Genomic DNA, 12,018 nt, shown 5'->3' on the forward strand with positions numbered 1-12,018 from the left:
TCCGCACATCTGCAACAGCCCCGCTTGGAACAGGAATGACTGGTGGAACAAATGGTTTCTGTGTCTCTTTCCTTCGAAAAGTACACTTACCTTCGAAGGTGAAAACCATTTCATTCCCTTCCCATGTTGTATACATACTGTGAGGAGGCAAATGTTCTCTAACGGATATTCCTAAGTTATCAGATACTGTTATTTACCTCATTTTCTGGGTGCTAAATGTATCATAGAATTGTATAGTTAAGAAACTGCCGTGTGGTTAAAAGCCCAGGTGTTCCTGGCTGGCCTTCCTGCGTCCGTTCAGCCGTCCACCCACTGGCTGCTGTGAAGCAGTGGCGAGCCCACACACTGAGACGGGGCTCGTGCAGGTCAGACTGGACACAGAAGCGGATCGGCGCCGCCACTTATTTCAGAACCTCACAGTCTCAGGGAGGCGTGTTGAAAGGAAGGGGAGAAAAGTAAATTTAAGACAATGTAATAAATACTGTCATGCCCACATGTGTGAACCTGTGAGAAGGTCTCTCAGCTGAGTGGGGAGTGGGGGCGGCAGGAGTGGGGGGAGACAGCGTCCCCACTGGGGCCCTGGGCCAGCCTGACGCATCCGAGGAGCGGCAGAGGCTTCTCTGGGACGCAGGACAGGCACCTGTGTGAGTGTGACTATCTTGAGCATGTTACACATGCTCTCTGGACACATTTACCTGTGAGTAGCAGTAATGGCGACCTAGAAAGTACACTGCAGGATCGGAGATTCGAAGAGGCAGGGAGTTTAGGAAGCTGTTGTATCCAGAGGGGAGACAAATAAGGCTTCAGCTAAACCAGCGTTAATGGGATTGATGCACTTACTGCGATGATACACTGAGGAGGTCGAGATGACCGCATTCGATGATCAGTTTGGTGTAGGGTTGTCTTAGAGTCCCACTTCAGTGGGCTGGCAGTGAGCAGGGGCTTCTGTTAAAGCTGCATTGCTTCCTCGAGGTCTCCAGTTCCTCCTGCTGCAGAACACTCAGGCGCTGCCTAGGGCAACGTGGGTCTAATACGTCGTAGTTCAGGCCTCTTCCTGGGCCCCCCACCCGTGCTGAACGGGCACTCCCAGGAGTGGGAGCACCGGGTCACACGCCCCGAGCAGCAGTGCCGTGGGGATTTCACCCCTCAGCCGGAAACGAAGCAACGACTCCAGCCTGGAAAGTCTGGGCTAAGCCGACATGAGGCCGAGGTGGTTCTAGCAGGTCCTCCGCACCTTGGGTCTGTGGGGCTGCCTCGGGTTGGAACCACCGGTCACCTGACAGAGAGAACTTCGGACAGGACACCGAAAACCACTGTGGCCTGCGGTCATACCACCCTGACCGCGGCCGATCTCACCTGAAAGCCACCGCGTGTGAGCTGCAGTACAGGAAGGACTCAGGTTGGGCTCTCTGGGGACTGGCGAGGTCATAGTGGGAAGTGCAGGGGGCAGCGTGGCACGAAGCCGAGTGGAGACGGGACCATGAAGATGAGCAATGAAGACAAAGGCCTCATGGACGTGGACAATGGTGTAGTGATTGTGGGGGGAGGGGTGTGAGGGGACTAACCGGTGATGGGGAAATACAATTAAAAGCAGAAAAGGAAATGAGCCCTGACCGGAAATTGAACCGCTGACCTTTCGGTTCACAGGCGGGTGCTCAGTCCACTTTTTCAGAACTCTTTATTTCTGTGCATTCACTATATTGAATCCACGGATGATTTTGCACAGACACGCTATGGAACAGAAGCATTGCTCCCACAGTTCTGTGGCATATCCCTGTGTTTCGGGTGTCACCAAAATGCAGTTTGAGCTATGTTCATTTTATCCTGGCGCTTTATCTGAAATTTATGTGTAATTCATACATGTAGTACTGAAGACTGATTATTGAACGAGAAGAATGATTCCCAGGGTATTTTTCTTCCTAGATTACTGTGCCACGCCATGAAGGATCACATTGTCCGTGTGGCCAACGAAGCGGAGTTCATTCTGAACCGGCAGCGAGCGGAGGACGTGCACAAACACGCCGAGTTTGAGGTAAGGCGGCTGCTGAGCAGCTTCTTCCCACCCTGCTTCTGGTCCCAGCCAGCGGTCCCTGTCCCCGAGGGCAACCTGACACAGGGAAGGGCGTTTGAAGAGGGAGGTTCCCCGAAGGCAGTTAGGGTCTTCAGTGCACGTCGGCCTCGGTCACAGCATGGCCAGGCCTCCCCGCCCTGTGACCGGCCGCTCGGCAGATGGGCGTTCTTCTGACGTGCCCTCAATGGCAGATAAAGTTTTATCGCGCCATGACTTTAGTGATTTTTAAGCTAGCAAAGTTTATATACTATTAGATACGCGTATAAGAAGAGGTTATTATACAAAGAAACTCAGTTTTACCAAACATTCAGTAATTTGTTATCTGTTAACACATGCAGTTTTAGAGGGACTGCAGAGCTTTTTAGTTCATATTTTATTTTTATAATTGATATTTTATTGACAAAGCATTGCTGTTGTGTGATATATTAAGTAGATCTGCATGTATATGTGGAAATACAATAGTTTAAAAATCCTCATAAGCACTTTGAGTGAAAAACATTCGGTATCACTTCTATTTATGTGCAGATAGTAAAGGATGTCGAAGTACTGCGTGTTGCATAGACATCATTTTAATCTAAAACACTGTATAACATGTCAGTAATTGTTCCCCATTACTGGTACTGCCTCTGGTCAACAAATATTCCAAGTTCACTGCTTTAAATAGAGCACTCACTGAGCTCCTTCTGAGATCAGAAGTGGTCTCAGAAATGTCTAGCTGACCGGTGCTGGGCTCACGTCAGACTGTCAGCTGAAACCCCACCCGCTCCACCTTCGGGTGCTGTCCGAGGACAGGTGTGGGGCTGCTGGGAGTCGGAGCCCAGATCCCCGCTCTGATGGGGTCTTCTCTCCAAGACCCAGCCCTCCTAGGCGGGCCAGTTGATGTCCTGGGCCTGGTGACCTCCGACATGGCCGGCTGCAAGGCCCGAGCCCGATCACCACCCCAGTTGTCGTGTGGGACTGCAGGGCCCTTGTTCTGAGAGGACTGCCCGCGATCGCAAACTGCGATGAAAGCCAGGGACGGTGACCTGTCTGTCCAAGTGCAGTTTTGTGTCACCCGGACAATTTATTTATCGGGATACACCGAACTTTGCATGGCGGGATGGAGTTACCTGTTCTTCAGCCAAGGTCTTCGGTGCACAATACGTCGGAACTGTAAACAAACAAGAACATTCCATCAACTTGCGACTTGTGTCAGTAAATCAGGTCTGGAGCGCTGACTGAGTTCCGTGCAGGGTCAGTGTGCGCTCAGTCAGGTGGGCGGGGCCAGGGAGGTCCGTGACGGTGACTTCATTCCTGTGTTGTGTTCACTCGTCATCGTGTTGTTTTCCACGCGAGCAGCTGCAGGGCCTACTTTGGTCCCCGCCCCGTGTTTCTGCCAAGAAAATCAAAATATCTTAGGGGATGTAAGCAAATCAATATTTGTCATGTGGAAGCATTTAAAATAGAATTTTATGAAGCTAGATGTTATTTACCAGCTTTAACACATATTTAACCCAAATGATATTAAGTGAAGTGCAGTACTTTCCAAGTTTTTTTTCATTATCGCCCCCAAAGGAATCTTTTTATTTTTTATCCTAAATGTTTCCCAGCGATCACCGTTGACATGCTGCATGTTTGCTTCTGAGCTGTGTGCACATCTGTGCTTTACATGCAGAAAGAGCACATTTATTTTTCACTCGCACTCAACACCAGTGTCCCCCCCCCCGGGGGATGAGATCACTGTCGAGGACGCATGGCCAAGAGCGATAAGAAGCTGTGACAGAGAACATGAAGACTGAGTGATTTTTAGATTATGTATACATAAAATACCAATGTAAATCTGATTTCGACACTGTTACCATTGTTACTTAATGAATGTACCTTGTGTTTTTTTTAACCCAAGTATTTGAATTTGTTCTTTTTAGGTCAGAGGTACAGAGTAAATCCAGTGATGGGGAGGGGGGAGCATGTATGTGCTTCACCAAACACTTATCATTTTAAAATTGGAAAAGATTTTAGAAAAGTCAGGACATTTTACTGGGACTCTGAGGGATTTCTCTGTCTTCTGTATAAGTCTGTAATTAAGAGAAAAGTTGTCTGTAATGGGAGGTGGGTACTCCAGGGTTAAGGTTTTCAGTTAATCACTGCACTTGTTAAGGAAGAAAAATGGAAGTTTAATTTCACTCTCCAGTGAGCTAATGAAGTGTCAGCCCCGCTGTGGAGGCGGACCCTGCACTGATTGGTGAGTCCCTGGATGAAGAGATGGGTCGGAGCGCACATTAACCCTCCTCGGGTTGCTGTGGGGTCACTTCCTCGGAAGACATGAGCGTGGCAGTCCTCCACAACCGTGGGTGGACAGAGGGGACGTGTTCAGGCACCTTCCCCGACACAGCCTTTTCCCTGGTGATGACTTCCTGTCGTATAGTATCCTCTAGATGTGTATGTTTTCCTTCCTGGTTACACAACTCACGTTCCACATTGGGTGATGCTGAAACTTAGAGTCAGTCTACTTTACACCAGAGTTATCATTAAAACATCAAACAGAATTAAAAATGGCCCTCTTTATGCTCATACTGAACACCTTGATACATGGCAAGAATGGTTAGCTGTATCACACTAATAGGCACGAATACAGATAGCTCACGCTATCCAAATTATTTTAGTCTGCATATGTATAAACCCACACAAAGAACACGTTCTTACAAGCGTGAAAAGTGACTGTGTGAGTTGCACACCTGAGTGGATTAGCACCCTCTCTGTGCACAGCGCGCCTCGCCCATCCACCGTGCTCCTCCTTGTGTCCCCACAGTCACAGTGTGCTCAGTACGCCGCCGACAGGAGAGAGGAGGAGAAGATGTGCGACCACCTCATCAGCGCGGCCAAGCACCGGGACCACGTGACCGCCAACCAGCTGAAGCAGAAGATCCTGAACATCCTCACCAACAAGCACGGGGCCTGGGGCGCGGTCTGCCACAGGTGGGTGAGCGCCCGCGGCCGTCGCCCTGACGCGCAGGTCGGGTACGATGGACGTGGAAGGGGTCGTGCATTGAGCTATTTAGAGAGCACAGTCGACGGCGTTAAAAATGGCTGTATTTTTCCTGATGTCTTTAGTCATGTCTCTTTAGAACGGTTAGAAGAAAATCTGAACTTTTAAAAGTAGCTGCAGTGTAAGTTGTTTGTAATTTTGAATTATTTGTAACAAAATACAAAATTTGTTTGGGAAAGTATTTTAATCTTAAAGGGTCAGATCTTCCTACTTATTAAATCAATATATTTCTTAATTATTATATACAACAATATAAGCATTTCCTATGGAGAAGTAATACGTTCTTTTGAAAATTTTTCTTTGTTATTTTCCTGTTTACTCTCTCTTAAGAAGTGTTTCATCTCAAATTAGAGCACTTATGATATTGTAGTACAATTAAAACCAAAATTGGTTATTATTAAATTACAGTTTGTAGGCATACAATTATAATTTTCATAAAAAAATTTTTTTCTCTGCGCAGTGAAGTTTTGCATCCCGCGGGCAGCGCGGCAGCTCGTTTAGGTTGCCGGCAGCCGTCACTGTGCCTCCTCCCTTGTCTCTGACCCGCGCGGGCGTCTTCGCTCAGTCCCGCCGGCCGAGCCCGCAGGCTGGCTGACCGTGCGGGGACACCGATCAGAAGAGCTCGGGTGGAAGTTAACGTTACCTGGGAAGAACTTTCGGGTGTGACTAGTATAGCATTTGACTACTGTCCTTTTTAACTCTAAGATTTAGAAAACTTACTTAATTTTTTATTTTTTAGTTTTGAATGTAAAGCGAGATTATAGCGTAATGTCTTTAACTACAGCCGAAGCTCAGTATTTGTATCATGTAGTAACAGCGATACCATGACATCTAGCGCATATGAAACATCTACCGCCAGGCACCACTCTGAGACTTTATGCGGATTTTCTTGTTTAACCTTCAAAGCATCTCAATGAAGGTTTGTGCTGGAATTTTCTCCATAGCGCCATGAAGACGCTGAAGGTGTCCCAGCCTAGGTAAACGTGCATAGCAGCACACTACGCACAAGTAGAGGCCCAGGGTCCCGTCGGGGTCCGCCGGAGAAACTCGGACCGGACCCCACAGGACGTAGGTGGGACAGAGAGGCAGACCGAGGCGAAGGCACAGGTGCAGAAGGTGTTGAAGAACGGGCCTGGCCCCGGCCGGCCCGGCGGAGGGCTGCGGGCAGCATCAGCTCCTCTCCAGAAACCTCGGCCTTCTCGCCGAGGCCTTCATCCACCTGGATGGGGCCCGCCTACATTAGAGGACAGGGTCTTTTACTTCAAGTCAGTGGAGTGTAGGTGTGGATCACACCTACAGAATGTTTCAGAGCAACACCTGGACTGGGTTTGACCAAACCACTGGGCGCCACAGCCCGGCTGGCTGACGCGTAACACTGAGCCGTCTAACGGGGGAGCTGCCGCATGGACACCCCGCCTGAGTGTGACCGCCTCACGGAGCCGCGAGACGCAGCACAAGAACGTTCTGCCCAGGTGCGGACATTGTCGCGCTCTGTGTCTCTGAACGGGCTTCGTCCGCTTCGTCATCCACAGTCACGACTCTAACACTGCATTGCCAATGACTCAGCTCCAGTGGGTGGACACTGCCCTAGACGTAGAGAGCTGCACATGGTTTGGGTTTTAATATTTCATTGTTACTAAAATACAGCTGAACAACAGCGACCTTTACAGTGTCCCATAGCAACCTGTCCGGAGCACCCTCTGCCGCGCTTACCTGCTGTGCCATCTCAGTAGGGGACGGGGGATGGACAGCAGGACCCTGCAGAGGACCGCGCATCTCCCGCCCTTCCCTGCACACTCTGTTCCCAGTGCCGACCGAATAAAAACAGGCAGTCGTCTTCCTACCGTCCTTTTCTGACCGGACCACGAAACTCTGCATCTTCAAGGGGAGGCTGTGTTCTCTGTACTACTCTTACTTAGTTTTTTGACTAATTAGCAAGACACAGTCATTGAACCGCTTCTCTTTTTTGTCTCTCTTGGCAATTTAATGTCATGGCTTAAAAATCCTGCCAATGTGCTGGCAACTCCCCAGTTCATTACCTATAGTCCAGGTCGCCCCCTTTTCTCCAGACCTGTATACCCATCCCCCTGCTGCCATTGTCCACTCGGAGTCTATTGGTCGTCTCACACTACGACCACAGATTGTGCTCCAGAGGTTTTCCCCCATTCGGGTCACTCTTGTGGGCTTCCCCATCCTACCCAGCGGGCTCCAGTCTTGCAGATGCTGGCTGTCTGTCTTGCTCTGACCAGTAACTACCCTTCAGAATCCAGTGAACCCTCTGGCAGACCCTGCTGTCTCCACCATGACATATGTCCAGCCCTTCACACTTCTCTCTGCCACCTTTGATACCACCAGAACCGCAGTGCCCTCGTGGTTCCCACCCAGCAGCGTTGCTCACAGGGCTCCTGCTTCTGCTGTCCCCTCCACCCCATTTGCAGCTCAGACTCGGGCGAGGCTCAGACACTGGCACAGCTGCCCTGCAACAGGCAGTCCCCCCAGGTCACACGTGCTTGGTCAAATCTTTTAACAGATACTAAGTTCAGCTAAACACTCAGTTGTACCAGCCACACGCAAGTCCTCAGCAGGCGTGCGTGGCCAGTGCAGCCGTGTTCCACAGCCCAGACCGTCCCCATCAGGGCCTGAGGGCCCCTACAGGGCTCGCTGCCCCGCAGCTCCCAGAGGCCAGGGAGGGAACGGCTCGAAGCAGCCTGCCAGGGCAGAGCACGCTGCTTTTGATGGAGAGGTGAGAACTCCACCCCGGCCAGGCAGCCCTCCAGCAGAGAGGCCTGTGGAGCATTGCCAGCAGAGGGAACAGCCCCGAAAGAAGGGGCCCTGGACCCGTTCACTGAACAGGCCCCTTATCTTCAGGGGGGCTGGTGGCAGTTGAACAGGGGCTGGGCAGCCGTGGGTCCCCTCGCCTCTCTCCCACCGCCCTTCCTGGCTCTTCTCGTTCCACCCTGGGCCACCAGAGCCGCAACGTGCCTGGGCCGCCTCCTCCCGACCAGCCCTCCCACCTCCCGCGGGCTTTAGTTCAAACTGTGTTTTCTCAGAATAGCCTCCTGTGGCTTTTGGCCTAAAACTCTTTCTTTCCCCAAATACTTTGCATTGCACTCCTCTGCTTTATTCTCCCTTTCCAAGATTTATTTCTATCACACACATACATTTACATATTTGTCAGTTTCATCATTTTGTTTCCACTAAAACGCAAGCTCCGTAGTGGAGAGGACTGACTTTGTCATGCTGGTGTTACAGACAGCTTCAGCTCTGGTCCACAGTGACAGCCCCAGTCCCCAGGGTGACGTCTCTCGGTGATGTGTGTCGTATCGCTTTGGACAAGCGTATGATGGCAGATGTCCACCACTGCAGTGTCACGCAGAGCATTTTCACTGCCTAAACCCCTCTGATCTGTCCGTCCACCCCCAGCCCTGCAACCCCTGGCCACCACGGATCTTTTTACTGTTCCCACAGTTTGGCCTTGTCCAGAAAGTCGTATAACAGAGTCATACAGTATGTAGCCTTTCCAGGTCAGCTCCTTTAGTTTGGAAAGGATTAGGGTTCCTCGTGGCCTATCCTGGCGCCACGCCTATTCCCTGTTCGTGCCCACGGTCCTCCACTGCCGGGGGGGCCACACTGTTCACCGCTCGCCTAGTCAGGGACACCTTGGTTGCTGCTGCGTTTTGACCGTTATGAATAAAGCTGCCGTACGTATCCACGCGCAGGTTTCTGTGTGGAAGTAAGTCTTCGTGTGGCCTTTGAGGAGTGTGACTGCTGGGTGTCGTGGCGGCAGTGTGGCTAGTTTTCTAGGAGGCCACTGCCCTGCCTTCCAAGTGGCCGCACCGTCCTGCGTCCCCACCGTCCTGCGTCCCCACCAGCGTCGGGGAGACTTCCTGTCGCTCAAAGTTCCTGCCAGCGTCTGGGGGCGTAGGAGTTCCGGACTTTAGCCGTCTGGCAGACGTGTGGGAGCGTCTCATTTTGATTTCCCTGCTGGTGTGCAACGCGAGCGTCGTTTCCCAGGCTTGTGTTCTCTCTCTGCCCGTCGTCTTCGGTGGGATGGCTGTGCAGGCCTCGGGCCTGTTTTCAACCAGGTCGTTTGTTTTCTTATTACTGCGTTTAAGAGTTCTTTGTGTGTCGGGGAGAGCAGTCCTTGACCAGGTGTGTCTGTCGCTGATGTTTTCACCCAGTCTGTGGCTTGTCCCTTCGCTCCATGGCTGTCTTTAGCAGACACCGAGTCCAGCTTCTCCATTGTCTCTCTCACGGAGAGTAAGGCCGTCATTCTCTGAAACGGCAGCGTCGAGCCCAAGCCGGAGCTTCCTGTAGTTCTCGAGGTTGGAAGCATCAGCCCCCCCACTTCTGACAAATCTCAGGAATTTCACCCCTGTAATGTTCTCCTTGCTGTTTTACAAAATAACGTGTTTAACTTAATGTTTACATTTACTTGTTGACTCAGTGGTGCTGGATCTAACGTATGTTGACATTTATATCGGTATTATTGATCTTTATTTCACCCCTGAGCGAGAACTACAATTTTAAAGCCCCTTTAAATTGCATATTTAATAGCTAATGCTGTTCACAGTGTTAAAAACAGCTTTTTTCATCTATTTTATATTGGGGGGTCATATTTACTATTCCTTAAACTACACAAGCCCAATTTGCAAGTGGGGAAAGGACCTGAAAAGACATTTATCCATGGAAGATGTGTGAATGACCAACAGGCATGTGAAGGAATGCTCAGTGTCACTGGTCACCAGGGAAATGCAAAAAGCCACTGGGAGATGTCACCTCAGCCCTGTCCCCGTGGCCATCATCCAAAAGACAAGAAGTAGCCAGTGCAGGCAAGGACTGGGAGAGAAGGGAGTTCCCGTGCACTGTTGGTGGGAGCGCAGACCGGGGCAGCCACGGCGCAGAGCGGTGTGGAGGGGCCAGAAAATTCAAAGTGGCACTGCCTTGTGACCCAGCAGTCCTACTTCTGGGAACATATCAAAAGGAAGCAAAAACACCACCTCAAACAGATGCCTGCACCCCGCGTTCGCGCCTGCCGTTTGCGACAGCCAAGCCATGGAGACCACCCGAGTGTCTGCCTACAGATGAAGGATAGAGAAGTTGTGGTAAACACGCACGCACACGCGTGTCTATAGACCTATGCGCACACCATGGAGAATGATCCATACACTTTCAAAAAGTGCAGATCCCGCCATTAGAACAGCGCGGGTGGTGCCATTGTGCTAAATGAAATGAGTCAGAAGAGGACCGACACCGTGTGATCTCAATGACAAAAACTGCCAGGAAATTACATTTACTTGCACGGCAGCCCATTTTTGTCTGATGGCTGTGAAGCTCGTAGCGCACCACGCTGCGCGATGCGTAAGTTTGAACCTGGTGAGCAGACGCACGTACCAGGCTCAGTGGGAAGACGACACACTCACTGGGTTTCAGTCTGGAGTCTGGAGCCTCCGCCTCCAGAACAAGCGCCGTCTTCATCACCGAGTCAGGAGTCTAAAGTTAGAGTGATCACTTAGAGTAACATAAAATAAGCCTTACAAGCACAAAATGGTAATTTCAACGTAAAATAAGTAGCGATACATCAGAGGAGCAGTGAGCGGGGAGTGCTGTGAAGTGGAAATTACGTGCTCCTGAGATAAATCCTGGGTTTGGCATAAACAACCGTATCAACTTCCGCTTCCTGGCTCCGCCTTGTGTGTGCGTGTTTGTTTGAACATTGACCATTGCCTTCTCTGGGGGGTATGAAGTGTAAGCACCGTACTTGGGTTTGCTTTAAATCTACATTAGTGTCCTCTGAAGTTCCTCCGTGGGGCTGCTGGAAAGTTCAGTCTTGCCCGAGGATGTGTTCGTTGATTTTAGAGGGGTGGGGGGGAGAAGAGCGGCGAACCTGGAACCGAGGTCTGTGCCCTGCGAGAACCGCCAGGTCAGGGCCGGGATGTGCTCTTGATTCACTTCCCCTTCGGACCCTCCCGGTCCCCGCACACGCGAATCGCGTCTCCCTGGGGCCTGTCCGCAGGACATCGCGGGGTGTGCGCTCTTCTTCCCAGCCCTGAAAGTAGCGTGTGGGCTCTCCCAGGGCCATGTTTTGCTGGTTGGGCTCAGTGGCGTGAACGAGCAAGAATGTAAGGAGACGAGGAAGAAATTGGTGGAAGTGATAGAGTGTATCCTTAACCCACGATCGTTAAGGAAAGAAGTGGAGACAGAAGAGGAATCGTAGGCAGAAAACAATGGAGTTGGGAAGACAGTGCTGGTGAACCGAAGGTTGGGAGGTTGCGGGATGTCCAAGTTTAAGGCTGGAGAAACGCAGCCGTGTAAGATTAAATCACCTGCAGACCCTCACGTGGTCTTCAGGGTAATCGAAGGTGATCCAGGGAAGCCTGGGTAAAGATCGTGGGGACCAGGAGGTAAGAAAACGGAAGGATGGCGTCTCTTGTGGACACTTATGTTGCATTAGCCAAGGTAATTCCAGTGTTTTGGGTGGAAAGGAAGATTGTCAGGCATTTTTAAGTCTTCAGAAAATAAAATGAACAGCCCGGAAGCTGAAAGAGAGCCCCAGGCAGGGAGAGGAATAAGGAGGTATTGCCAGGTTCCCCAAGAGCCTTAAAGACACCTCAAAGCTTATCCTCCCTGAAACGTGCATGCAGGGCAGATCACGTGAACAGGAATGGAAAATACACTGCGGGCGGCAGAACTTTCAAAGTCTGCCGCGGGTCCCGGGGAGGAGCGGTGATTTGAAACTGCACGATGCAGGCGAGCCGGGCTCTCTGGGCCAGGACCAGACACGCCTGTTGTTTGGACCTGAAGGCCGTCGGGCTGCGACCTCTGCGACCCAGCTGATTGTCCACGTCGTGTCTGCTGCTTTTGTCCTAAAATGTATGGATTTTTTTTATCAGGATGATTATTTTTAATAAGGGTCTCAGAA

The 12,018-nt window shown here is 50.9% G+C and overlaps 1 protein-coding gene across 1 annotated transcript in view; it reads left to right on the forward strand.

Moving 5' to 3' along the window:
* NBEA (neurobeachin) overlaps positions 1–12,018 on the forward strand; it is a 439,670-nt gene that overhangs the window by 221,744 nt on the left and 205,908 nt on the right. Inside the window, exons 36-37 of the mRNA XM_053665561.1 lie at positions 1,924–2,032; positions 4,860–5,026. Of these exons, the coding sequence (XP_053521536.1) occupies positions 1,924–2,032; positions 4,860–5,026 (276 nt within the window). The remainder of the gene's footprint in view (positions 1–1,923; positions 2,033–4,859; positions 5,027–12,018) is intronic.

Source organism: Artibeus jamaicensis, unplaced genomic scaffold (assembly GCF_021234435.1).
Source record: "Artibeus jamaicensis isolate MK-2021 breed Jamaican fruit bat unplaced genomic scaffold, CSHL_Jam_final contig_415, whole genome shotgun sequence".
Taxonomy (NCBI): Eukaryota; Metazoa; Chordata; class Mammalia; order Chiroptera; family Phyllostomidae; genus Artibeus; species Artibeus jamaicensis.